Raw genomic sequence first — 26974 nt, forward strand, 5'->3', positions numbered from 1 at the left:
CCATTTTACATGAGCATAACTGTTTATTCTACTTTAAAGTAATAGTACCACCACCACAACTTGATTCACATTAACTGTGAGGAACAGCATAATGCACTGTGAAAGTGTTCAAGAGACACTCTCACTAAAATAAGGAATATTACCCCGAAAACGGTTTTCCCCTGTATTTTTCAACTAGTTCTGGCTATGTTTCTCCATTAAGGACCCAGACTAATTTTACAATTCTTACTCAGGCAAAACTCCCATTTGCAAGATAAGATCTTGAATGAATATCACAACAGGCTGCATAACTAAAAACAATCTTCAAAAACCCTGAAAATGTCATCTTTTTTTCCTGCCACCTCTTACATGTGGTTAACCCAAGTGTGACCTCTCTCTAAATTCCATATTGAACAAGTTTAAAGCTTCACTCTTAACTCACTTTGTACTTGAAATGATCTAAATGTGATCACTTTTTCAAGGAAATATTTCCACCATAAGACCATAATCCATTATTTGCTTCTATCAAGGAGTCCCATGATTTTACTTCTTCAGAAAGTGTAACACAGTACTATGTCACCATGTCGATTTCTAAACAGAGTCCAAGTCTGTCAAAACTCTTGAGTATGGAAATTAGTGGAACTACAAGCAACTGTTTGCAGGATCAGGCTCAAAGTTCTTGAAAGTAGTTTAAAATGCAGACAAGATGTTTTTATTTCCTGTTTCTTTTCCCCCCCCACTTGGACAAGGAAGCCAAGCAGCGAGTAAAAACCAGCTTTCAGAAGCATACCTAATGTCCGATTCCAGGTCCATGTGGTTCCTTTCTAGGTAAAATGAATCTGGACCAGCTAGGCAGGGAATGAATTTCTCCAAGTTTTCTTCTGGGTACAACTGAGATAGCTAAAGGAAGAGGATATTATAAATTGGAAGAAAAGACGACTTGTTACTTGCCATTTGAAGAGCCTGATATAGCTTATGAGTTACACATTTCATAGAGTTTAATCTAGTCATGTTATCTTAGCTTCCAAAATATCATTGAACAAAGTCACAAATAGGGAGAAAGTACAAAGTAAAGTACTTTTAGAGTCCTTTACCTTTGAAATAAATTCAGTCACTTCAATAGAAGATTTGGTTACCAATGTCACTGAAGAATCAGACCACAAGACCTTAAGAAATGAAAAATGTTCGGTTTAGTAACTAAACACAAAGCTCTATGATTAGCTTTAACAGCCTGGACTCAACGAACAGCAAGATTATTTCACCCATTGTGTAAATAAAGGCTTGGACCATCTATATGTTTGGCATAAACATGATAAAACTTTTTGTCCAAACAGTTACAGTCCCTTGGCTCACTATTTTTATTCTGAAGATGGCTGCCCACCATTTTCACAGTATTTGACTCCTGCTAATTACCATTATAGCTAAGACTATTCAGAGTTCTTAAAATGTACTTTACATTGTATAGAGCCATTGCCAACTATAGGAAATGTTAACACCAAATGGGAGAAACACTGACGGGAGAAACATTTTCCGTCTATTGTTAACTGAAACAGCTGGTTTGTAGAATCTGAAGTTCAATATGAACAACACACCACAGCATGTTACAGGGCTCATTTATTCCATATGTAATGCAAAGGTGAGGAGCTGAGGAAAACATCCCATGCAAAATAGGGGAGGTTCTACGCTGAAACCTGCAGTTACTGTTCTATCTACACTCTTTAGACAATATCTTGTGCATGTTCTAGAAAAGCAAGAGATTAGCTTCTCTTTCTATCTGATTTTCTATAACAAGTCCCTACTTTTTTTAAACCAATAGTACAGGAACATTCATTAGTTGGTGGCTGACTGTTTTAACTGAGTCAAAAGTAAGAATACCTTGCCAGAAAGAATATCAGAAAAGTCTGGCTAGCACTGCTGATCCTAAAGATCCTTAGATTGAAAATGCCTGAGGTCAAGCATTTGGAATGCATCTGAATCTTCAACAGTAATATATGGGAAAAGCCTGTCTTTACGCTTTTAAAAATCAGGAAGCAAATTTTTCCACACTAGTTTGAATGACAGTTGAAAACATACACACAAAGTTTTTCCAGCCATCAGGATCCTTTCAAAGCACTGGTGAGTGGAGAGTATTTCAAAATACATTACATAATTGAGGAATTTCCTCTCTCTCTACAGTTGCTACACCAAAACCAAGAAAGAAAACCCAAAGAGTTTCTACTTCTACAAAGTATCTTGTTTTTTTCTCCAACTAGCTCATGCTACATTCCCAAGTTTCTTTCAGGGTTCATGACACAAAAGATGAAGGGAGGTATATTTCCGCCCCCTAGTTTTGTAATAAAAATAACTGACATCTGGCAGACTGTTTTATATTTTGATAATGTTACAATTCTCAGCATTTGTAAAACAATTACATGCGCTTCCAAATCAATGACAAATCATTCTGATCACACCAAATTGCTTAGTCAGGTTTGCTTCTTCTCCCCACTGCATCCAACCAGCACATCTGAAGACAGTTTTTAACCCCGAGAACAGCAATGTATTGGTTTAGCTAAACTGTACCCTGTCTTTTCAGACAGTTATAGAGCATCAACTTGAAATCATAGTTTCGTTTGGAAATTTTATACCTACTATTGTTACAAGTAGTATCTGAATTACTATCACTGAAGTTGCAGGGGGAAAACTGTAATTTCATTGTTTATGTTGTGTATTTGACAACACTGTGCATGTAGTCAGTATCACGATTTTGTTGATAGTCTATTGCACTAGCATGGCATCACTCACTTCCCCCAGACCCTCCAAGAGGGTGTTTGCAATTTTACATTTGCAGCTGCTGTTACTGGTGGTAGCAGCAGACACAGAGGAATGGGATGGTGAGGAATGGTGGGCCCAAGCATATGGTGGTGTTTTGGGGCCTATCCTAATCTTAAATACATTTTCTTCCCTCCCTCCCCCCTTTCTCTCTCATCCACCCACAAGAAATTTTAAAAATTCAGGTTTCTATAAAAAAAATTAAGTTAGTAGTGTCTCTTTGAAAAGCCAAGTTTTATTTTGAAACCTGATGTTATATCAATTAGCATTGCCCAAAATATCTCCACATTTTTGGCCTTATTCTGAGTGGATTTGTGCCACAAACAAAGGCCAGTTTCCAAGTGCTTGAGACAAGAAGTGGCAAAATGCTTCTCTCTCATCTAATGCGACTGATGAGTGTTCTTGAATTCTTAATACAACACTCAGGATATTTCTCTGATTTATTAAATGAGGTCACAAATCTAAAAGGCAGTAAGGAAAAAATAAACAGAGGAAGGAAAATACACAAGAAAACAGGCTGCTGAATTTCAATTAAAATAAGAGTATGGCAAAAAAAAGTTGATGTGGATGTTAAATCTATCACATAAACATAGTAGCACAATCAGCTTTTTGCATCTGCTTGCATCAGACAGACACTGGCAGTATTACCTTCTGAATCACCAAACAATGGCAGATGTCTCTATATGCCTCAATACCATTAAGTGTCCTAATTTACATCCAAATTTTATTTAATTTTTTAAAGCCCTTGTCAAGTATACATTTGTCCATACTCATCTTACATGCCAATATGTGGACATGCAGCTCTGGGAGGCTTCATTTGCTGAACCCTATGGAGCAAATATAACTGTCCTGTTGCATAGAAACCCCCAGAAGGACAAGAGAAAGGTTGGACACTATTACTGACACTTCTTGAACTCATCTTGGTTTCAAACCATACATTCCACAATTGAGTTTTATCACCTAAGTTCCTTCTAGGAAGGTTGTTTTTGGTGGTGTCTAACATGGAGCTTTTTCTTTAAATTTCTTACTACTGCACTACCATCACTTCAGCTCCCGCAGTGCAAGATTTAAGGTAGATCAATTATGTTGTCTATCCGTGTTCAGAGAGGGCAGGTCTAGATGGCATAGTGATAAAAATTCCAGGAGCCATTAACACATTATCTGTGTTGAACTTCCCACTGTTGCTAGGACCAGTGGAATATTTCACCAGTGGTGAAATATTTTATTTTTCAGTTTAGATAAGGCCTTATTGTCATTAACCATAAAATAAAAGTTTAACTTTAATGCAGTCTCAAACATCTGTATTGGTGTTTGCAAAGGAAGATAGATTGCATTTGGTGACTATTCCATACAGAAAACTGAAGTATTTACCACAGATTTAAGGAACATTATTCTTGTAATTAGCATACAGGACTGGGAATCAAGAGAGCTGGATGTTATTCCTGGCTCTGCCACAGATGCCCTGTGGGACTCTGGGCAAGTCACTTATCTGTGTCTTAGTTTCCTCATTTGTAAAATAGGGATAATACCAGTCTCTCAAGGATATTCTGAGGCTAAACTAATTGAGGCCAGATTCTTCAGTCTGCTAAAGGTACTTTTTGTGCCACATAAACAATGGAAAGTGGTCTTAAACTAGCTGGAGAATTCTCCATGTTCAAGAAAACTTTACATGAGTGTAAAGATAGCAGAAGCTGCTTCACTGCTTCCTGCAACAGCCTTTCCCACAACCTCCATTGTAAGCAAATGGGTCATGGCAGAATGAAGCTCTGCCACACCCAATCCACCACTGGCTGTGCAGCTTTGACTGAGGCAGTCAATTTGAGCCTAATTTCTAATTGGAATACATCTGGCTTCAGCTTCCAGCAGTTGCTTATTATTATGCCTTTCTGGCAGATTAAAGAGCCCATTAGTACCTGGTATTTTCTCCCTCTGAAGGTATTTATACACAGTAATCAAGTCACCTCTCATTCTTCTTTTTGAGAAGTTAAATGGTTTGAGCAGTCTCTCACAGTAAAGCATTTTTTCCAGCCCTCGAATAATTTTTGTAGCTCTTTACTGTGCTCTCTCCAGTTTTTCAACATCCCTTTAAAAATGTGGACAAAAGAATTGTACATAGTATTCCAATACCAGTCTCATCAATGCCATACACAGAGGTAAAAATCACCTCCCTACTCTCACTCACCTCTCCCTTGTTTATACATCCAATGATTGCATTAGCCCTTTTGGCCACAGCATCACACTGGGAGTTCATGTTTAATAACCTTTGGCCTAGAACTGATACTTGTAGAACCCCACTAAAAACACTCCCATTCAAAGATGATTCCCCACTGACGATGACTTTTTGAGATCTGTCAGTTCAGTATGAATGTTCCTTAACTGTTCCCAACGTTCATATTTTTGTTTTAAATATTTTCTTCTTTTCTCTCACCCCATTAGGAAAAAAAAATCCTCAAAACTTACCTCAAAGGAATATTCAACATTTCTTTCATTCTTCTTGTGTGCCAATCCTTTTACTTCCACTTTTTCAACACTCACTATTAAAAGTAAAGAAATGAGAAGAATAAGAAGGAAGTTCCCAAACACAGTGAAAACTAGTTATTCTTATTTAGCACTAAAATTTGTTTTGAGAGTGAAGTATGGCACTATTACAGGTATATACAACAATACGTGCACCTCATTCAGTGCATAGGAGGGATGGTGATCACTGAATGGGTAGTTGTTCAATATTTCTTTTTATTTTCACCATTCAACGTGTGTCTGCATGACTTAGTTACTGCACACCAACCAAACCCCTGCACTGAACACAGAATTCTTCATTTCCTCGTGGTCTTTTTATGGCACTTAAAATCATAGTTTCAGAGTTCTTCACAAACACTGATGAGTTTATTTTCACAAAACCCCTGTGAAGAAGGCAGGTATCATCATCCCAATTTTGCAGATGGAAAACTGAGGCACAGAAAGATTAAGGCCAAAACCGTCAAACATGTCCACTAATTTTAGGTGCCTGACTTTTTTCAGAGTGGTAAGCATTTTTACAGTACTTTCTATGGTCCAAGTACAGCTCCCATTGATTTCAGTTACAGTAGGAACATTTCAGCCTGAACAGTTAAAGTTTGAAAAAGATTTAAGCAATTGAAAAGAGGGTCTTGTAGTGGAAAATGTTAGTCAACTTTACTGGCGTTGCTGCCAGCACTACCTATAATAAATAACCACATAAGACAATCCTGCACTTTAGATTTTAGATTTAGACATTATCTCCACGGAAGCCTTATTTGTCTACCAGCTGCACAAAAAAAGAACTAGTTTGACTATACTCACTTTTCATCAACCTTCTTCTATCACCTTCCAATATCTCTATCAATAATTTCCACTGCTTTTTAACTAAACATATAAACAGACAGGGATTTTTTCATTAAAAGGATATGTAAATGTCTTAAGGAGCCTATAGCAATTAAACTGTGAAAAAAACATCCTCCGTGGAATTTTCAGTCCAAACAATGGATGCTGCAGGGGATGGGATGCAAACAAACAAAAACTCCACCTCCCCAAACCTCAGCATCTTGCTTCTGGTGAACAGAGTTTAACCAGACTCCTGTATGCTTATTCAAGGTTATTTATACACTGCATCACTAATAGATCTAGCAGTATAGATACTGGGTAAATCCATTTTTATACAATACACAGGACACAACAGTTATAGTACAAAACATTTAACAATAAAATTGCATCTGGCTACATTACCGTAGCTTAACACCTTCATATTCTCTCCTTGCACTGCTTCAAGCAGTACTATTTTATCACTTACTTGCGGCTTGTTTTCTTGCCAGCTGCAACAATCATGACCTCCCAAAGTCTTTACTCTGGCTACTTAAAGACGTATTACTGAGTCTTCTTGGTGTTTGAAGACTAACAGTTTAGATCCTGGCTATTTTAGAAACTTTCTCCTTCTTCAACCTTGTTCTCACTCATCTTTAGTCATATGCTTTTTAGGAATCCCATAATTGTTTCATAGGTCAGCTGATAACAGTGATAACAGTTTAAGTTGTGGTACTGGCTTCTTTACATTTATCTCAACCATTCCTTCTCCACTTAATTCCTCTCCGTACTGCCAAACAAAAAACAAAAACCTCCCATGCATTTTCAATGTGGCTACTGTAGGCCCCATGTTTATTGTATAATACCTTTTCTTATTCTGGAGCCCCTCAATTTAAAATTTTCAGAAGCTTTCCCCTGTTGCCTTTGAAACCATGATTTAATGATTTTTATTGTATTTCATTGCTGTGTTGCACCCTGATCTCCTTAGTTTGGGGGGTGGAAGGTATGGCATGTTAAGAATAAGTAATCTCCCCACATGATGGGGTGGCTGTTCATTGCTTTGAAGATATACAAATGCTTTAAAATAGATTAAGGTGTTTTTCTCTCCATATATACACTAAAAGGAGTTCAATTCACCCTTACACATAGTTAGAAGTGCCATAGATTGAACATGGACTGGAATTAAATGCAGTTAGAGATTGCAAGAAACTGCATGACTGGCAAGAAATTTCAGAGTAGACTTAATAGAGTGCATCATCATTTGCTGGGTAAAACTGCATAATCGTAAAGTAGGAACAAACTTGTTGAAGGACTGATAAAAGCTTTTGCAATATACACATCTTCAGAGATTGACAGAGGGAAGGGAAGCCATTTAGATTCGGGAACTGTTACTTAGTTGAAGATTTATGAATGAAAACTCAGTGTTACACTATTGGCTCTCCTACAGCATTCAGATAATATCTCTAGAGGTATCAGCAAATGCTAGAGTAATTCAAGCAAGTTCGGACTATAGATGGCTGTAAAATAAAATAGTTGTGTACATTTTACTAGCTGGTTTATTGACACAGTTTTTGAGTATGATCTTATGTACATCTATTCCCATGAATTTTGTTCATGTCAACCAGCTAACATGTTAAAACTACAACTTGCCCTGCTTATACTAGGACTATACAATGCTAACTATGGTGTTTAGAAAAAAAATTCCTACTGTGGATAAGCATAACTCATTTTCCCAGTTTAGATAAACTAAGGATTTTAATTGGTTATGGAAAAAAAAGAGAACTGAATCTAACAAAACAATATAAATAGTACAGTGCCCAAATCTGTTTCCACTGATGAAATCAGTGGAGGAACTCAAAACAACAGCATATCTGGGTTCTTAACAGAACACAGAACCTTTTCTTGAGACATATTCATTTTAATTTCACAAACTGCTTTAGAGAAAAGCATACTGCACAGCAATGAATTATAGATTTATTTTAAGGTAATACTGCATAACAGGGAGGAAGCCTGAAAAAACACAGGACTGCATAATGGGAAACTTATGCTAGTCAATACCAATTAACACCTGTATAACTTCCCATGACTAGGCCACATGTAAAGCCAGGTGTGTTGTTTAAATACATCAGTTAGTTATTCATTTATCCACTGTTCTGAGTTAGTTAAATTCACTGCAATGCACTGAATACATTCCCTAGCAATCATCCCAATTAAAAAGGTGTGCCATTTTCAGGCAGGTGATTAAGTGGATTCTACTATATTGGCAGCTTCATAGGATTTTATACGATTCAATCTATTCTAGAGCATTCAATACAGTTCACACAAGAGTTATGTTCCTCTACTGCATCCATCACAATCATCTTTAGAGGTTTTTCTATTTCGATATTAACGTTCTAGTAATCTTCTTCCAACTAGTCAATGTTATTAAAAATGTTGCAGATTTAAACAAAAAAGTTCAGAACTCTTGTGACAATCATTCATTCACATATCTGAAGAGGCCCTACCAAATTCCTGGTCCATTCTGGTCAATTTCACAGCCACAGGATTGGAAAATTAGTTAATTTCAGTTTTCAGATGTTTACACCTGAAATTTCAGGTGTAGTAACTGTGCCAGTCACAAAAGGGAGTTGTGAGGGGGGTTTCAGAGCTATTGTGGTCTATTCAGAGGTGGGCTATGAAGGCAGCAGCCAAGAAGCTTCCAGCAGTCAGAGGAGGCAGGTCTGATCTCCCCCATGCTGCTGGGAGCACCCTGGTCCACACACCCCAAGCCAGGGGCCCAAGCCAATTTGCAGCCCCCTGGAAAAATGGGCATCATGAGTCTCAGCAGGAGCCACAGGAGCAGAAGCCCCAAGTCCTGGCAGGAGCTGTGGGCGCAGAAGCCCCGAGCTCGACTCCTGGCCAGACTGGGGAGGGAGAGGACTTGTTCTTACCCTGCATGGCTGCTCTCGGGGGGAGATCAGACCCACCTCCAGATACCTCCCTTGCCTGCAGGAAGCTCCAGAAGTGGGTCTGATATCCCCACCGAGAGTGGGTGCACAGGGGAAGGGCAAGACCTGTCCCTACCCAGCCTGACTGGGACTAGCAGCTAGAAGCCCTTGGCTGGGGTGCTCCCAGAAGCATGAGGGAGACAGGACTCGCCTCCACCTCCGGAAGCCTCCTCAGGCTGCAGGAAGTTCTGGGGCTGCTGCCCAGCCTTGGAGCTTCCTGCAGCAGGGGGCGGTACCTGGAGGTGGATCTGATCTTCCCACGAAGTACAGCTGTGCAGGGGAAGGACAAGTCGTGTCCCTTCCCAGCCCAGCCACGACTAGCAGCTAGGAGTCCCCAGTTGGGGTGCTCCCAGCATCCCGGGGGTAGATGGATTTCATGGGGAGGGGCTTATGTCATGGTCTGACACGTTTTTCATGGCTGTGAAATTGGTAGGGTCCTGTGTACCTTTCTGTATTACTGGACCTCCCACAGAATTGTAGAACTGGAAGGGACCTTGAGAGGTCATCTAGTCCAGTCTCCTACAGTTACAGCAAGACTAAGTATTATCTAGAATCACCAATATATGCAGATATTTTTATCTTAAAGCTCTGGAGTGCTTAATAATATTTCTAAATTTGCTCTGAAGACTCAGAGCAATCTGTCAATCATGAAGAAAAAGGTGTACCCCTTTCTTTGCTGCTTGATAGATTACAACACAGAATCTGTCTCTCATTTACTCAAAAACCCTAGGGAACTACTGAGAGAGCCAACTGAGCTATATCACTAAAAATTACACTTAAATCTTCACATGGTACCTTGCCAGAAATCCCCCTCTCCACCATCAGAATCATAGATACAGCCGTAATACATATTGTTGCATAGAATGAAATGAGTAGTGATTTCAGCTCAGACAGATACACATATCTAGTCCACAACAGCAAAAACATGTCACACCTGACAATTTGGGCATAAGAAGTGTCCAGAACCAGACTAGTAGAGCTATTGAACCACCTCACAAAAGTTGGCTTTACTGGTTGGGATTAAGGTAGCGGTAAAGTAAGGAAATTTCATTATATGAACCTAGTGATATGCTGACCATTCATATGAATCATTACCTGAATAACTTCTCTTCAATGTGCCGCCATGCAAAAGGGTTTGGAGGGAGGGGGAAGAAAAGGTGGTGGTGTTTAGGAAGAAGTTTTTTTGGGGGCAGGTCATTCTATAACAGTTTTCCATGGGATTTCTTGTGCCTTCCCCTTTTAAGGATTTGGCATTAGCCACTGTTAATCACAGGTAACTGGACTAGACAGAAGACCACTTATCTGATCCAGTATGGCAATTCCCATGTTCTTAAGATTTTTTTTAAAATCAAAATTGTCAATCCCAGCAATCAAAGCTTCAAAAGGATAAACAATGTATGAGCCAGGTTAACATTGGTAAGAGTCAATATTTAAAAAGTAAATTCTGCATATGAAAATCAAATATCTGTCTCCTTTTACAATTAACTTTAAGGTACTTGTCTACAGAACTTGCAATGCCGTGGTTTTCCTTTTTTATTTCATAGATGGCTTAAACAGGCTGATACTTTTTTCAGGATACATTTCCTGTCATGTTTCCTGACATCAAAGACCAGTTGTAGATGAAGGTCTTTGAGACATTTTTGTACATAGACAAGGTTAACTGAAGAATAACTAGGCTATAAAGAGGGGAGTGGAAATCTGACACAGCAAAGCAACAGAGCTGAGCAATCAGGGGTTAGACTAAATGACCCCACCGGTCCTTCTAACTCTGATTCTATGATTGGGTAAAATCACAACCAAAAACTCCCCTTTTGAACAAATGCTGTAAGCCTTCCAATGAGAAACAACCAAGCACTCAGTGTGAAAGAGAAAATTGTATAGTCTATAGATAGAGAGGGTTTTTTTAAAAAAAAAACAACTACTATCTGCACACATTGGTTCAACTTAAGTTGTATGTAAAATAGTGGATACACAATTTAGATTGTAAGCTCCACATGGCAGAGAACTGTTGACTTTAGTGCAGCACCCAGGAAAGAGAGAAGTGTGGTTAAAAATAGTCATGTGTGCATAATGTAAACTTTAAAAACTTGAATAGACTAAGTACATACGTCAACAAAGCCATTTTGTTTTAAATTTCTGTACAATTCTTTTTACTCTCCTCCACAGCCTAAAAAAATGCTTTCAAACAAAAAAGCAGAGATTTTCCCTTGTTTAAAATCATTTATGGTCTGGATGCTGAGAGTAGCCAAACACGACAATTTCCCTTGAAGTTGGCATTACTATATGCAATAGGATTATGAGATCCCAGCAAATACATAAATAGATCTGCTGCTGTGACAAATTTACAATGCTCAGCTTTGCAATCCAGTTACCATCACGTTTTATTTCACCTCCTCTCTACCATCCAGCACACAAAAGTTCACATACTCACATACTGGAAGTCTAGGGGACTCGAGAGAATTTAACAGAGTTGAAATTTTGTAAATTAATGAAAACATGGAAATGGCTGGCCAGGACTATAGAAGGCTAGCCTAGCCAGTACACTAAAATAAATGGGAATTGAGGGCTCAGCACCTTTCAGAATAGACACTCAGAACTTTGTAGTAGTTTGTAACCGTTTATTAAATTCAATAACAAGTGAGATGAGAAACATAGCACAGACTAGTCAGTATGAAGCTTAGAAAACTATACACCATAACTTCTGTTAACAAATTCTAAATAGTCGATCATCATAGCAGCAAATCCCAAAGGGATATGCCTCCTTGCAAATCAAATGTCACCTGGGTTGATCTCTGTTGACATGGGCTGACTGTATATTCAAAAAAGTTTTTACCATTGATTCTAAATAAACAGAACTGTCATTCTGACAGACCACACTGTTGGCAACATTGATTGCTATCTCCCCACAGGAATACTCCATTTGAAGAGAGTATCCCTAAGGCCCTACATTTTATAAATATTCAGCTGAACTTTCAAACATATGACCCAGTAAGTTCTGAATCATTAAATATTAAAAGGATGGCAGAGAAACCTTTAGACTTAAACTCTGCTCCACTTAACAAATAGCGAGAAAAACACCTAGAACTCTTTTGCCACATATTAACTCACCCAGCAACCACTCCTGAGCACTGTTAAAGGCAGGGGCTAACCAATTTGATTTGAAACACTGAGGAGGCACAGTGTGAAGGGTGAGGTATTTAAACAGAGGTGTTCTTTGGTGGGGAAATATTCACAATTACAGTGTCTCGAGAGATAAGAGAAGGTGAAGAGGAGAAAGACACATTGTATCACTTATAAAAGCTGGAAGTTTGATACAGACAATTTTATAAAAAGTATTACTGCAAGAATTACATAAATGCTAAATTAAGTTCTTAAGTGACAAATTTACAAATGCACCTCACTCACAGAAAGGGTGGCTAATTATATTAATATTAGGGGGAAAAAGAGTGTGTCAGTAAGTAATGTATACCAAAAGACCCTTTTGACAATCTCTAAAACTAAGGAGGTGGTACCCTAACATACACAATGAGTGAGAGGGGATGGATTTACAAGTCTGTTTCTTTTTGAAGAGTCTCTAAAAATATCAGAAAGAGTAAAGGCAACTCTTAAAAAGATGACATTTAATTCACTAAGTTAAGTATCTGATGCGCTGATCTGTCACATAAGGATGATTCTTTTTATTGTTATAACAGTGATTAAATGTAAATTATTAAATGTCTTATTACTTAGAAATCACCAGAAAGAGGACGATTTGCTGCCACAGGATTAATCTGGTTTCATGTAAGAAGTTACCTAATATATAATCACCATCTCATAAAGATACATAACAAGGATATCATATCAATTGATCTTGAGCCTCTATGCAAGTGTAAGGTCTGTTTCTGCTGAGAAGTATTCAAGTTGTGTAATAATTTAATACACATCTTATACGTTCCTCTATAAAGGAATGCAGAATATGATAGATGTTGAAAGGCATGAAAAAGTAAGATATTTGGAGATATCCCTTCTGACATGGACAGACTGAACAAGTGTCTTCATGAAGATGGAGCAGAAGATAGTCACAAGGGATAATTGCTCCTAATCCAGGAATAATAAAGTGACTACGTAACTTGACTGTCTAGAGTTCTTTCCCAAATTACTGGATTTCTCTGCATAAAAGCATGTTGTGTTATATTTTTATCAATCTAGTAAGTTCTTGCTTATATTCTTCTAGATGCAGACTGGTACACATGTAACTCAGAAATTCAATTATGTACTTTGCAATGTAGAAGTGAAGAAAAACAGCTGTAAAGCAGAACAGCCAAAATGTTCTTTAGAGCTCTATGCAGTGTTCTTGTAGCCAGGTCGGTCCTAGGATATCAGAGATACAAGGTGGATGAGGTAATATCTTTTACTGGACCAAGTTCTGTTGGAGAGAGAGAGAGAAGCTTTCATGCTACACAGAGTCTTCAGGGCTCTGACATTTTACTGAGGACTTCCCTACGTGTTAGATTAACTTGAGGGAACAATCCCTTCACTAGATCTAGAGACTACCAAGGTGGCAGGCTTTTGTTTTGCGAGTTAATGGAGTTTATCAGATTTACTCAATTTTCATTTTCTTGCAGTCATTTTTACCTTACATACCCCAAATTAAATATAGGAATAGGATTATGTTTGTTAAATTCTTCCTCATTGCTCCTAACCTGCTATTGGACCAGCTCCCTCAGGCTTGTACTATCCCTTTCCATTTTCTTCTGATGGAAAGGGGCAGGACCAAGCTGCGTAGTTTACCCTGGAATCTGAACAGATTTTCATTTAGGAGAGACAAAAATGGGGGGGAGAAGTCTTACAAGGAATCCAGACAGGCCTTTGCTTTTTCATCCACTTACGCAATTTAAGACAGTGGTCAAGCAAGGGACCACAGTAATAGCAGCTCCTGGAACCTCTCGCTAGCAGTTATTAGTATGTCATCTTTTCTGTTGTCCTCTGTACTTCCTCAGTGGCCTTTTCCCCCCTTCTCCTGGGTCTGCTCTGCAGATGGGAAGCAGAAGTTTTACATGGCTCCTTACATTTAGTTACTGCTACAGCAGACCTTTTTTCCTTCAGGAAGGACAGGAGTTTCTGGGGGAGTAAGAGAGGGAGAAAGAACTATCTATCCTAAAAAAGTAGACTAAATGTCAAATGATGATGGGATCTGAATCAGCCTCACCATTGGGGCAGCTTGTCTTTCTGTTAACGTCCACCATAACTAGCGTCCACCACATAACTAAAATAAGGGAGCAGAGAACTGCTCTGTTGAGAGCTGCCTCTTAGACAGTGAGGAAACTGGAGCTGTGAAGAAAAGGAGCTATAGCCAGAAAAGAGGCAGCAAAACAGCTGGTCTTCTGATTGTCTCAACTACCTACCCAAGAAGAGCAGCAGCACCGTGTAGCTGAAAACTTACGCCCCCCTGGTGCAGTGAAAAAGCTTCTCAGTCAACAGCAATGATGTCCACGGAACGCTAATGGTGGGAATGCTCATTTTTCCTTGCTACTTGGAAATTAAGACTTTCAGGTTTATAGAATGTTTTTTAGCACTGGGCTCAATAAATACACAGTTTTTTTGGTGACAATGTAATCTTAGTTTAATTTAAAATAATACATAGAAACCTACAGGCCACATTATCCCACAGAAAGGAATTACACAGCTTTAAAAAAGAATGTTAATTTATTTTTTGGCAGCATATGCAAAGCTCAATATTTATGAGCTGTATCCTCCTAAAAAGGGCTACTATTCAGCATGATCCTGTCTATTTCCTCAGTTTGGTTCATTTCATTTGCAGACTCTGAGTAACCCTTTCATGTTTCTCCAAAACAGGATCTAAATGAAAAATAACCAAAACCCTTGTCCATATACTTTAGCTCTTAAAAGCTAAAATCAAAATAATGTATGAATTCAATGAACACAGAATGGTGCTGTCAGCATATCTGCTAGCCACAAAAGGCCACAATGTTTACGTACATAATTGTTCCAGGATTTCATTATATTTAAGGGGCTATGGAAAAATCTCTCTCTGTCTGCACTGAAAGTGGGAGATGACTCATCTGGAGAGGAAAATCTAAATCCCAGATGAATATCATTCAGCTGTTTTCAGAAGAAAAAAAAACCCTCCATATGTTCAAACACTAGAACCTAAATAATTGAAGTTTTTCTTACCAAATGTTTTGGGCTATCAGCACTAAGTTTTGTGTTACCACTGTAACACTGCATAGCTTACTCACGCTACAGACAGCTGCCACAGGTTTGCCTGGGTTTCTTTTTTAAATGCTAAAACAAATTTGTATTGAATAATTTATTCTACAATATGTCTAGTATAGCAGTTCTTTTTGATCAGCTCCTGGCACTCTTATCAAATTTGAAAACAGTCACATGCTAAACTAAACAGGTGCTGTTCCTTTAAGAATATACTTCTCATGGGCCCATCCCTGAAGCTATAATGTGGTGGGCAGACAAGGAGGGGGCAGGGAAATCTTTGACAACACAACTGAACTGTGCCGCAAGGACAAAGAAGGCTTCAAGAGTTCTATCTTATAAGTTATGGATACTTCAGCTACAGATGAAACATTTATTTCTGCATTATTAAAAATACTCTTCAAAAGTTGGTTTAAGGAAAATATCCTCTATAAAAGCACAAAATACCTGGACAGTTATCTTATACGCCCCTCTTTGTGTGTGTGTTTGGGAGGGGGAGGGAGGGGCGGGCCACACTATTTGGACTTTTTAAGCACATAGTTACATGAATAGGCAGGCCCCAAGCCTGCAAACACATACAAAAGTGTGGCAGTACCTTTGTGAACTGCAAAGTTAACTTCCCACTGATTCAAACTGAACAGTGTATAAAGTTAAGCATGTGCAGGATTGAGGCCTCAATCTGAACATACAATTACTATGTTTGGGTACACAAACTGGACAATTATACACAAAACTGCATATCATTAGCTATTTGTACACAAATGTGGAATATATGTAAATTACGCATGCAACTGCATGGCTGATTTGCCTAAAAATCAGGCCCAATGTTTTGTCTTAGTTTTCAAGTTAGAAAACAAACATGAATTTTCTCTAGTCAGAGTAAAGTTCTGATTTTCAGACATGTGCTCATGCAATTACTGTGACTGTATGCATAAATGTTCAGTTGCACACAGTTTCAATAACTGAACATTTTTGCACATAAAATTAAAGAAACAGGCTTTCCATGTCTAATCAGACATTCCACACTAATGAAAAATATCTACAAGACAGCAGATATGTAAACTTTTGTTTGTAAATTAAATATACAACTTTTTGGATAAGTAATGTGCATACTCCAAATCACACTTTACTTTTAGTCTGGTTCTAACTGATCAAGGGATTGTTTTATTTAATGCCCTTACTCAGACTGCCTCTGAACATTAGGCTTTCTAGGCTTTGTTTGTTAAAAAAGGGGTTAGCCTACCCTACTGAGAGAATGCTCCTTGGCAAGAATCTTTAATTCAGCAAGAAACAAAATGTAACTGGTTGACTATAAATCCTAGTTCCAACAAATTAATCTGGTGTATAAAACAATCTCAAAGAAAGCCAGTTTCTATGGAAAAATATGTACAAGCTTAGGTGTGCAAAGAGTTAGCCGTTGTCCACAATGTGTATAAACTGTGCTAAAATGCAGGCCATGCTAAAATCCCACCACCTCCTAAAGAGGAAAAACCTAATGCAACTGAAGATTCCAAAGTTCAAATTTCTAGATGCACCTAAAACAGATGTATGCTGTCAGCTGAATAAAGACACACCCTGTCCTGGCATATTTCGGAAGGAACCCATCCAGGGAAGAACACTGAAAACCAAATGTATTTTCCACTGCAACTGGGAGTCTTGTTTTGAGCCCTGATTTCCATCTGGGTTGGAAGCAATAGCCTCAATTCAGAAGGCCAGACTGACACTCTTAGTCACAATTACTAGAGTGGCCCCACTTAAAAACAGTGAAACAACTGGTGAAATTATAGTGCTATTCCACCAGCATAAAGGGATTATGGCCCAACATAATAAGACTTTACACCAGCTCAATGAGAATGTAATTATTACTAGAAACTTTCCAATTCTAAAGCACCTAAAAATCTTATTTGAAATAACTTACGTTGCCTGATATCCATCATTTACATTAAAAGTTTTTCCTCTGATCCAAAACCATGATTAAGTCAATAAACTTCCCAGGCTCTACATTCATATAAATGGGAAAGTGGTGTATAAGGTCAACTTTGTTTTCCATAAAAAATTATTCCAGTTCTATTATTTGAAACAAAAATATGAATGTGTCCAATCGGGTCCAAAAAGCATCCGCCAAATGAAGTTATATGCTTAGAACTTAACTGAATCCACAAGATGAGGATCTGATTTTATTTATATTTTTATTTACACCATGTTCAAAATGTGAATTTGTGGTCTGCAATACATAAGGCATATGTTAGCGTATAAGGAACCATTTCAGTGAGATTACAATGCAGCAGCTGCTGGGACAGCATGACTTGGCTTGTAGGGCTATCTGGTGATAAAAGACCAAAGTATTAAGAGCAGATGGCAGCCTGCTCAAACCTTTACCGAATGATTTCTACAGCTCTGAACAAGCTAAAATCTTATAGTTCTGAATCAAAATGCAGCAAGCGCATGTATTTCAAACTCACCAACAAAAAAATGATTCAAGCCAACCTTTTTAGGAGGAAGCTATCACAGAAGATTAGCATAAATCGACATTTGGGTAAACAAGCAGGTGGTGTTTGTTGTTTTTAAGGACAGCATCAGCATTCTGGAACTCATGACTAAGACTACAGTAACAAATTGGTGGGAGAAACAAGGGAAAAAACACTATTTTGAAATCAGCTTCAAAACTTTCACAAGATTATTGCATGAAATTCATTTTAACATTATGAAAAATACACTGTCAATGTCCTATTTAAACACCAGACTTGTGGGACCAACCTACAAGAGGCAAAACCTCCAAGTTAAAATGCTGCTATTCTTTATTAATTATTATTAACCATGTTTATTGTGGTAGTGCTTAAGGGCCAGCAAAGAGTGAGGGTCCACTGTGCAAGGCACTGCACAGCAAGTGTTTGTGCTGCAATTTTTGGGGAGTCAGGGGCAGGGGGCTAATTAAGAGGTGATATGCTAAAAGAAAAAGGTAGGAAACAGTAACAGAGGTGGGAGTGAAATGAAGCTCAAGTGAAGAGCATCTGAGACAAGGAGAGAAGTTGGAACATAATGGCCCATCAGCACAGGGCAGAGAAAGTCCAGTCAAAACTAGAACATTTTCTGAATGTTTAGAAGTCCCTGCCTTTGGCTGCTCCTGTACTAGCTGGAGTCTCTGCAGGTTTACCATTAGAGCCCTGCAAATCTGCAGATATCTTTATAGTCATGGATATCTGCAGACCATTTTTTGCAGATAGTGGATCGGATGCGCTAATCAAAGGTGGGGAAGCAGCTGTCTGCAGCCCACAGCCTTTGAGGCTGCTTCCCCACCTTTGAGATCAGCTGTTCGGCAGCTTCCTGGATGGGTTGGCCCCCGAACAGCTGATCAGCGATAGCCACTGCAGCCAGGCTGGCTTCCAAACAGCTGATCAGGGGGCCCAGAGCTGCAGGTGCCTGTGGGTGCGGATGCCATAGAAGAGACTGCAGATGGCAGGTCGGATGTAAATTGATTCTCGCAGATACGATCGAATGTGGATCCACATTTTTGTATCTGAGCAGAGCTCTATTTATCATCAAGTCCACTTGGTGAGGAAGAGGAGAGGGGAGGCACCACTAGGCCCTAGTGCCCCTGCAGCTGATGCAGCATCTCTTCCACAGTTCTGGGTCTGAGGAGTGCTGGGGAGAAGGGTGGCTCTGGCTGGGCCTCCTTATAGCCCTCACCCCCAGTCCAGCAGTACCTGCTTTGGCTGCTTCTGCTCCTACTAGCTAGAGTTTCTGGATTTGTCAATTTAAATTTTAAATCCTTAATTTTCAGTATTTTGCATGTACATAAGTGTACTTTTTTCTAAAAGTTTAGGCCCTCGCATTCTGATCCATACTAATTTGTAAAAAAAAATCAAATCAAATCAATTAATCCTGTGTACAATAAAGCATCACTGCACATTTTGGTTCCCAATAGGGATACAGCAATAATTCATCAGGTGAAAGAAAGTTAATACTCAGCATTTGCAAGTCACCTCTTCAGTGAATTGCAGAACTATTAGATAATTAATCCTCACATCATCTCTGTGATCCAGATATGAAAAAACAGGGATAAAACCTATGGGGAAACTGAGGTAGGGATTTGAATTGTATTGTCCAAAGCCACTGGGAATCCCTGGGAATTTGGATTAAAGTCACAAGAGGTTGTCCTCTAACGACAAGACCATGTTGCACCTTGAAGAAAAGTGATAGATACAATCACATTTTAAATACCAGCCCTCTGCCCCCATCATGCCTTGGTCGCAGATATTACTATGAAGATCTCTACAAAATTCTTTAACACCAGCCTATTGAATACCACTGTTTTAATTGAAGATAAGCTTTATTTATTTTAAGCTCCCCCCAGCCACCAATTAATACTTATTTCACATCAAACCTACTTTTAAGACAAAATTCAATTCTTTCCATTTATGCCCATTCTCATGACTGTTTATAGGAAATTATTTCCCAAACACCTCATAAGCATTAGTTGCCAATCCTATCTCCATTTAAATTATACAAACGGAACAATTCATCCACAGAGACAGAAAACACAAGAGGAATAATCCTTCTAAGTTATCGTTGTGCTTTATGCCACTTCCTTTCAGCTGTGTATATTAATGATGTAATTTCAGCAGGGTTATCCCTTCCAGTTATGTTAAAAATAGCATGTGCCTGATACACTGATGAAATGGATCCATTCTAGGCAGTGAGGTAATGCAATAAATCTATTGCTCTTTTACAGAGGTATTAAAAGAGCAAGTTAAGAAAGGAAAATGAAGCATTAACTTTTCTGCTTAGCTCCATTTTTTATTTGGGAAACTTGTAAATCATATTTACTCTAGTCATATAAATTGTTTAGCATAATTACACACTGAAATATTTTCCAGGTAATATCCACAGAGGATGGAGTTTGGGTACCTCAACAATTATTCTTTTCCTGCTTTCAAAAACGTTTGGGTTTCTTGTAAGTTAAAGTTAAACTTAACTCTGAATTTTCTGCTTTAAGTATTTGGTATTTTATCCAACATTAATAAGGGATTTTTACCCTTAAACTAATGAGATGTACATAGTAATCCTTAATTTCAAAGGGCTTGTGTGCGTCAGAGATTAACAAAACTGACCACTGTGAGGCATTATCACCATTTTACAGATGGAGAAACTGAAACAGAGAAGGTTGAAACAGAGAAACAGAGAACTGATTGATCAAGGTCGTATTCTGGAAGTCCATCACACAGCTAGGGTTAAACCTCAGGTCCTCTGACTCCCAGATTTGTGCCTGAACCACAAGACCATCTTTACTTCCTTTGTAATGGCTCATTTAAAGAGCAGCATTCACATTGGAGAAACTTCCAAAATTAAATTACTTAAATTTACATCCCATTGTCTTTCATGCATTAGTTCCTTTGCTACATTTATAAATCAAAAGATACAGAAAAACATGTTAAATTTGCACTTCAATTACTTGCAAATCTGAAAATGTTCCATGATTTTTGATCTTGTGCATTGAGACATCTGACATACAAATCCCAGTAGTGGCATCAGGTAGGCCTTAAAATGCAAGAGGACTTTTTAAAAAAAACAAAAATTTCCTTCTTTAAAGCATTTGTTAATTGAAGAATTGACAAAAATTGAAAAACTAATTTACGAGTTATCGTTTGCAAAAGGTCTCAGACATTAGTGCGAGTTTGATTATATTGGTTGTTTCTTCCTCATAGTCCATCTGTTCTTTATGCCAAATACTGAACGTGTGAAATCATGACCACTTCCATGGCAATAAATTATTGTCCAACACAAGATAAATTCACTTTAGGATTTAAAAGAAGGGGAGCAGAGTAGAGAAATATCTGTAGTAATAGCAGGGGAAGCAGAGAAAATTGCTGGCAAAGTAGACAGCTTTTTAGGAAGTGTTCTTTCCCCTCCATCGACTCGCTCATTTTTAAACCAGGCCAACATTGTCATGTCAATGTTCACTACTGGAAATATTCTCTCTCATCCTGCTGCTATTCCACTATTTGAATCCATAATATATTATGATTTCCAGTATTGCCAACGCTGGCAATTTTATCTCAAGTCTTATGATACTTGGTGTTTTTCTTAAAGTCCCAGTTTCTGGGTTCATATGATTATGTAAGGATCTCAGCTTGCGTTTTAAAAAAAAAGTTTCTAGCCCTCATGTTTAGAGAGAAAAGTGTGAACCCTAAAGATGACACCAGAAGATAAATAAAAACACCTCCAAAAGATATTTTTCAAAGATCTCATGATTTTTAGGGCCTGATTCATGAATTTTGAATGCCTGGGAGTGTTCCCATCAGGCAGCAGTAGGCAAACAACAAGAGAAGCCGCCAAAGGACCTATCAGGTGATTGGAGTTGGCAGTAGTACTGGTTACATACGTATGTAAAACAAATAGTCCTGTGAGACACTTTTCAACCTTAAACCGAATTCATCATATAGATTTTATTTTTCTAAAAATGAGTAGAGAAAAACATATTAGAAAGATTGACACACTTATATACAGTGGTTTTCATCACATGTAAGTATGTTTCCCAGTAGAAATGTAGGTATCAGTGCATGTTCCACTCAGTTTTGTGGACATAATCAATTTGAAAAACCACTGTCCAGTTTGCCCCGCTATGTTAAGTTAGAGGTAAAACACTGACCGATGCCATGACTTTGCATATAGCAAACATTGCATTAAACTATTATCTAAAAATTCAGGAAAACTAAAGGCAGAATGAAGATTCTGGCTGATGACAGTAATTTTTAATTAAAGCTAACTTTCCTGATGTGCTTTGCAATGTAATCAGAAACTCATGTTACTTCTTCCAATAGCGGTGGGTGGAACGGCTGTTGATTTATATGACTGCGGAACTCTGTAAAATATTCTGTAACTGATATTTCCAAGATTTCATAGACAGGGGCTGGCTGGTAGTCTGTGATACAACAGCGTGAAAGAATAACCTTCAGGAGGAATATGCTTGCCTCACCACTTGTGTTTCTGAATAGCTGTGGAAAAGGGCAAGAAGTGTGTATTAAAGGTTCATGTATGATAATAATTGTCAGATAGGGCAAACTATACTAAGACTTGCATGTGTGATTTTGCAATGGATGTACATTTGGCAAGGTAACTGTCGAGGCCTACTGAAATTTGCCTGTGACAGACACAAGTTACTGAAGTTTTCACTACTCATGTTGAACCTGATTTTTATTATAATGTTTGAGTCCTGAAATCAAGGAGGGTAAGGAGGACTTGAGTTTGCTCAGCAGCTTTCAGGATCAAGCATTCCAGCCATAATATCCTTCATTTGGTAGAAAGATGTACCCTTTCTAAATTATTCTAACCACTTTCAGTTCTATTGTTCAGTACAATCATTAATACTAAGAGCACATTAGGAATTCAAGCCACTATGCAAAAAAACAAAACACTTAATAAACTAAAGATGTGTAATGCAAAAGAGTCAGGAAATTCATGACTTAATACTGCTATAGCACATCTGACATATTATTTTGGAGTATTATACAAACTGCTAAATGTAGTATTTAAATATATACACACAATGTGGTAGAAGGTTGCTTGTGGGAAAACAACATTACACGTTCCCTTGTGGTATGAACTCAGACAACAACCTTAAATACCAGAGCACAACTTTCAACTGAGACTAGCTCACGACAGTTGTTGGCCAGGAGGGCGTCTTTTTAGCTATTTTGGTAGGACACTTGCTGATGGACCACAATGGACTTGGTTGGCTAATATGGAATATGTAATGTCACCTCTGCACCACAGCAATAGGCACCTTCAAGTCTTGGTGTTTAGAGTCTCTCTTTAAAAGTTATTCAGTAATGAATTTCTTCACAGAAAATACATTACTTCATTCAGTTTGTTAATTTAAAACTCAAAACCAGTAAGCCTATTTTTGAAGAAGATAAAATGAAAATATAAAATGTGACCAAGATCTAGAAAAGTCTAAGGTTATATAGACACCAAGGTCCACACTTTCAGCCGTGTGTAGAGTAGAGACACTGCACGCCCAGTTAGCACAGGTATAAATAGCCATGCAGACAATGAGGCACTGCTTAAGCAAGTAGAGTGTCCTACCAGCCTGAACCCTACAGTACATATCCTACGCAGCTCTCTACACACCCAAGCAGTGACTCCCACATCTGCACTGCTATTTTTACCAGTGTAGTGTCCTGCTGCTGGAGCCTTTCCCTGCTGCATTGAAAGACTCTGGCAGTGGGAAGGCAGTGGGAAAAGGCACTGGCAGCTAACTGCTATGTGTAGCTACACACCATAACGCATGTGGAGTGTGGATGCAGCCTGCCATTCACTGTGATATGTAGCTACATGTATCGTACATACCACCACAAGTGTAGGCAAGGTCTAACACTGTAGTTTGTAGAGAAGATACAAGGAGACTGGGATGTCAGACTTTATTCTAGATTACCGGGGGTGTTTTGTTATTAAATTTAATAATTGTTTAGTGCTCATTAAATAAAAGACTGATTCCTAGCTTGAGCCAGTAGGTATACTGTATTTAAGGGCAGTAAAAAAGTTTCCCCACAAAGCTCTGCCACCCATACTCCCTAAAACAGAACCCCCAATACCCTGCCACTCTAGTCCTAGGTCTCTCTTGAACCGTGACAAATATTGTGAATTGGAAAAAGGGGTGAACAGGATTACATCAAGCACATTATTTTAATTTATTTTGTGATCTAAGTAGGATATTAACTCAGATCTCCAAAGCACAAAGCTAATATATTTACCCACTAAACTATTGAATAACAAGGATTTTGACTGAGCTCTAAACAGAGGATTAGGAATTTCTGAATTCTAATCCCAGTTCTGACAGACTCTCACAGTGTTCTTGGACAAATTACTTCTCTACCTCAGATTTCCCGGATGTAAAAGAGAGAGATATTCTTGACTACATAACAGCGGATTGTTGAATTAAAGATCTATAATGAATTGCAAGCTTTCCCATACTTCCTTCAATAGATCATAGACCAATTTTTTAAAAAGAACAGTCCATACAATTAAAACTTGATTGTAACTTTTTTCCCTTAATTCCACAGCTAAACCTTCAACCTGAACTCCAACTCCTTGTAAGGAAAAGTGAATTTCATGATTTATTCTGTACATGAGCTTCAGAAAATTGCTTAATATACAATAGGCTCAAGTCTAAAAGAAAAAATGCAATGTCAAAATATTTTTAAAAGTACACTAATCCTTGAATTCAATAGCTAGCTAGAATTAACTGTAAATACCTGATGCTCATACAACAGCTAGCGTATTAGAGGGAGTAAATAAGGCTGGAATGTAATGTCTTCTGGGTGATCCAAATCTGGCTGATAGTTAGATCTATCCTCCTGGTGTTTGGAAACAGAGCTCTACTTAATTAAAAGTGAACACAAAATAAACTAACCCTATATGAACATCTGAATAATGATGCAGGGTTGCTACAGAAACTTGGTTAAACTTCAGAACAATTTTTCTGAAGTATTAGAATATGAAGCGCTTAATGAAATTTTTAGGCTAGCACAGATGGACCTCAAATCTTTGGAGATACAAAAGCCAAGTGTAAATATTTAATACAAATAGTACAGTTTATTTATTTAAAAATTATTCATATTACAGAGCTGATGCAGCAGTCTTTGTGCCAGTGCCAAGTTTGGATCCCAAACCACCAGGATCTGAGAATGCTTCGTCTAACTTCCAATCCCCTCCCCTCTGGGGGACTAAATGAGCCGTGTCAAGCAGCTCTAGAGAAGACCTGTTGAGTTTCCCTTGCCAGAAGGAAGGTTCCTGCAAAACAATTATTTGTGGGGACAGAGTGGGCTAGGAGGTTGAATGGTAAGAAAAATAATAGGAGAGCAGGAAAAGGGCGATATCAATAATGCCCAAGGCAAATATACTCAGAAGCAAAATAAGATGACAGACGAAGGTTCTGGATGGCTCACCATACCACAGCTTTCTGATAATTATATAATGAAGCATGTACTGTAACATGACAATTACTTATAAGTAACTTACAAATTCTCTAAATTAAACCCTGTTCACCCCACACACACACACACACACACACACACACACACACACACACACTTGAAAACGACAATTTCTGTTCTGCTCGTTTTTAAATCAGTAAATGGTTAATTTTTACATGTATCCACAAAACAGTATGTGAACCACGATAAGGAGACGCCTTGTTACCTAGACATAATTTAAATAAATAAATAAATAAATACATGACCACATTTTACCTTCATTATGTATGCAATAAAGAAAATAGACAGCTTTAGTGGGTATTTCTACACTGCAGTGGGGAGCAGGCCTCCCAACCAAGGTAGACTTACTTGCACTAGTCCGAGCCAAACTAGCACACTAAAAATAACATTGTGGATGTTGCAACTCAGGAGGCAGCTCAGACTCTAAAGCCCGCCCACCCAGCCCACCGGCTGCAAGTTCAGGTAGCTTGCCTGAGCCTCTACTGGTGTCGCAACATCCACCCTGCTACTGTTGGCGCACTAGCTCAAACTGAGCTAGCGAGAGTCTGCCTACCCAGGCCGGGAGGTACACTACCAGCTAAGGTGTAGACATAAACAGCTGTGTTGAAACAATGGTAACAGTTCAGAACATTAAGATGGAAGTGGTTTTAAATGTTCACATTCTCAAAACTGTCTTTTTCAGCAGAAACTGATAAGGCAGTTTGTATACACTTATTTTTAAATTCACACATACTAGTACATTGCCATCATATACTGCTCTGAAAACTTAGTTGTTTTGCCCTTTCTCAAAAGAACAGCGTCTGACAACTGAACTATCATTGACTTCAGAGACAGAATTGTTAGGTTGTGGGTTTTTTGATGTTATGATGATACTATGTGAATCTTACTAGATATTACTAAAATAGTATTTCTTTTTCTTGTAGAATACAGCTTAATTATATAATCACATATGCCACATCTCTTTCACCAGTTTTTTCCCCATCAGTGACCACTCCCACCCAACCGATAAATACTAGGAGTTGGAACATCACTGAGTCCCAGTTGTCATCCTATTTCTTCGTCCCAAACACATAAATCTTTCCTGCTACTACCATCACCAAACAAGTCCCAACTCCTCCTCAGCTTCCCTAAGAATTTCTAATATCTCCTTACGCAAATCTTGATTTCCAATAACACTGAATTCTTCTCTGCAGCTTTCCAACCACTCTCCAAGCAGTTCCACATCTAGTTTCAAACACTTGTAAATTCCTCACCACCACCCAGTGATAATAAGAATTTTGCCTTTAAGAGCTTGAAGATTGAAAATAATCCTATTTGGCAATCCATAAACAGATCTGGAATGATACAGTAAATGGATACTTAAGGGTGCTCTGAGAACCTAAAGTGAGATACATTTTAGTGTAATCCTGAACACACTAATCTCCAAAAATTACATTTTGAATCATGAGTGCAGCCAATGGAAACAATGACTTATTCCCTAATACATCCCACAACGCAATGGTGTATTATTACATGCCAATTTATGCCTCCTACAACCACTCCCCACTCACAAATTAACAGTGGAATTTCACACTTTTTGATTTCTACGATTCTAGAAGTAGAATAAATGTGCTTGTCATCTACAGAGTGTTCTAATCTGTTTTATATAGCATGATAGAACAGTACACAAGGGAGTGAAGA

General features: G+C 38.3%; 1 protein-coding gene across 1 annotated transcript in view; it reads right to left on the reverse strand.

Annotated features, from left to right (window-relative positions):
• The window catches only part of ZCCHC14 (zinc finger CCHC-type containing 14), a 71153-nt gene that overhangs the window by 19811 nt on the left and 24368 nt on the right, over positions 1–26974 (reverse strand). Inside the window, exons 3-5 of the mRNA XM_067540215.1 lie at positions 5248–5321; positions 1074–1145; positions 770–879 (exon numbers count right to left, since the gene is read on the reverse strand). Of these exons, the coding sequence (XP_067396316.1) occupies positions 770–879; positions 1074–1145; positions 5248–5321 (256 nt within the window). The remainder of the gene's footprint in view (positions 1–769; positions 880–1073; positions 1146–5247; positions 5322–26974) is intronic.

The sequence above is a fragment of the Emydura macquarii genome, unplaced genomic scaffold, assembly GCF_026122565.2.
Source record: "Emydura macquarii macquarii isolate MOO-44397 ecotype Brisbane River unplaced genomic scaffold, CSIRO-AGI_Emac_v2 contig_561, whole genome shotgun sequence".
NCBI lineage: Eukaryota > Metazoa > Chordata > Testudines > Chelidae > Emydura > Emydura macquarii.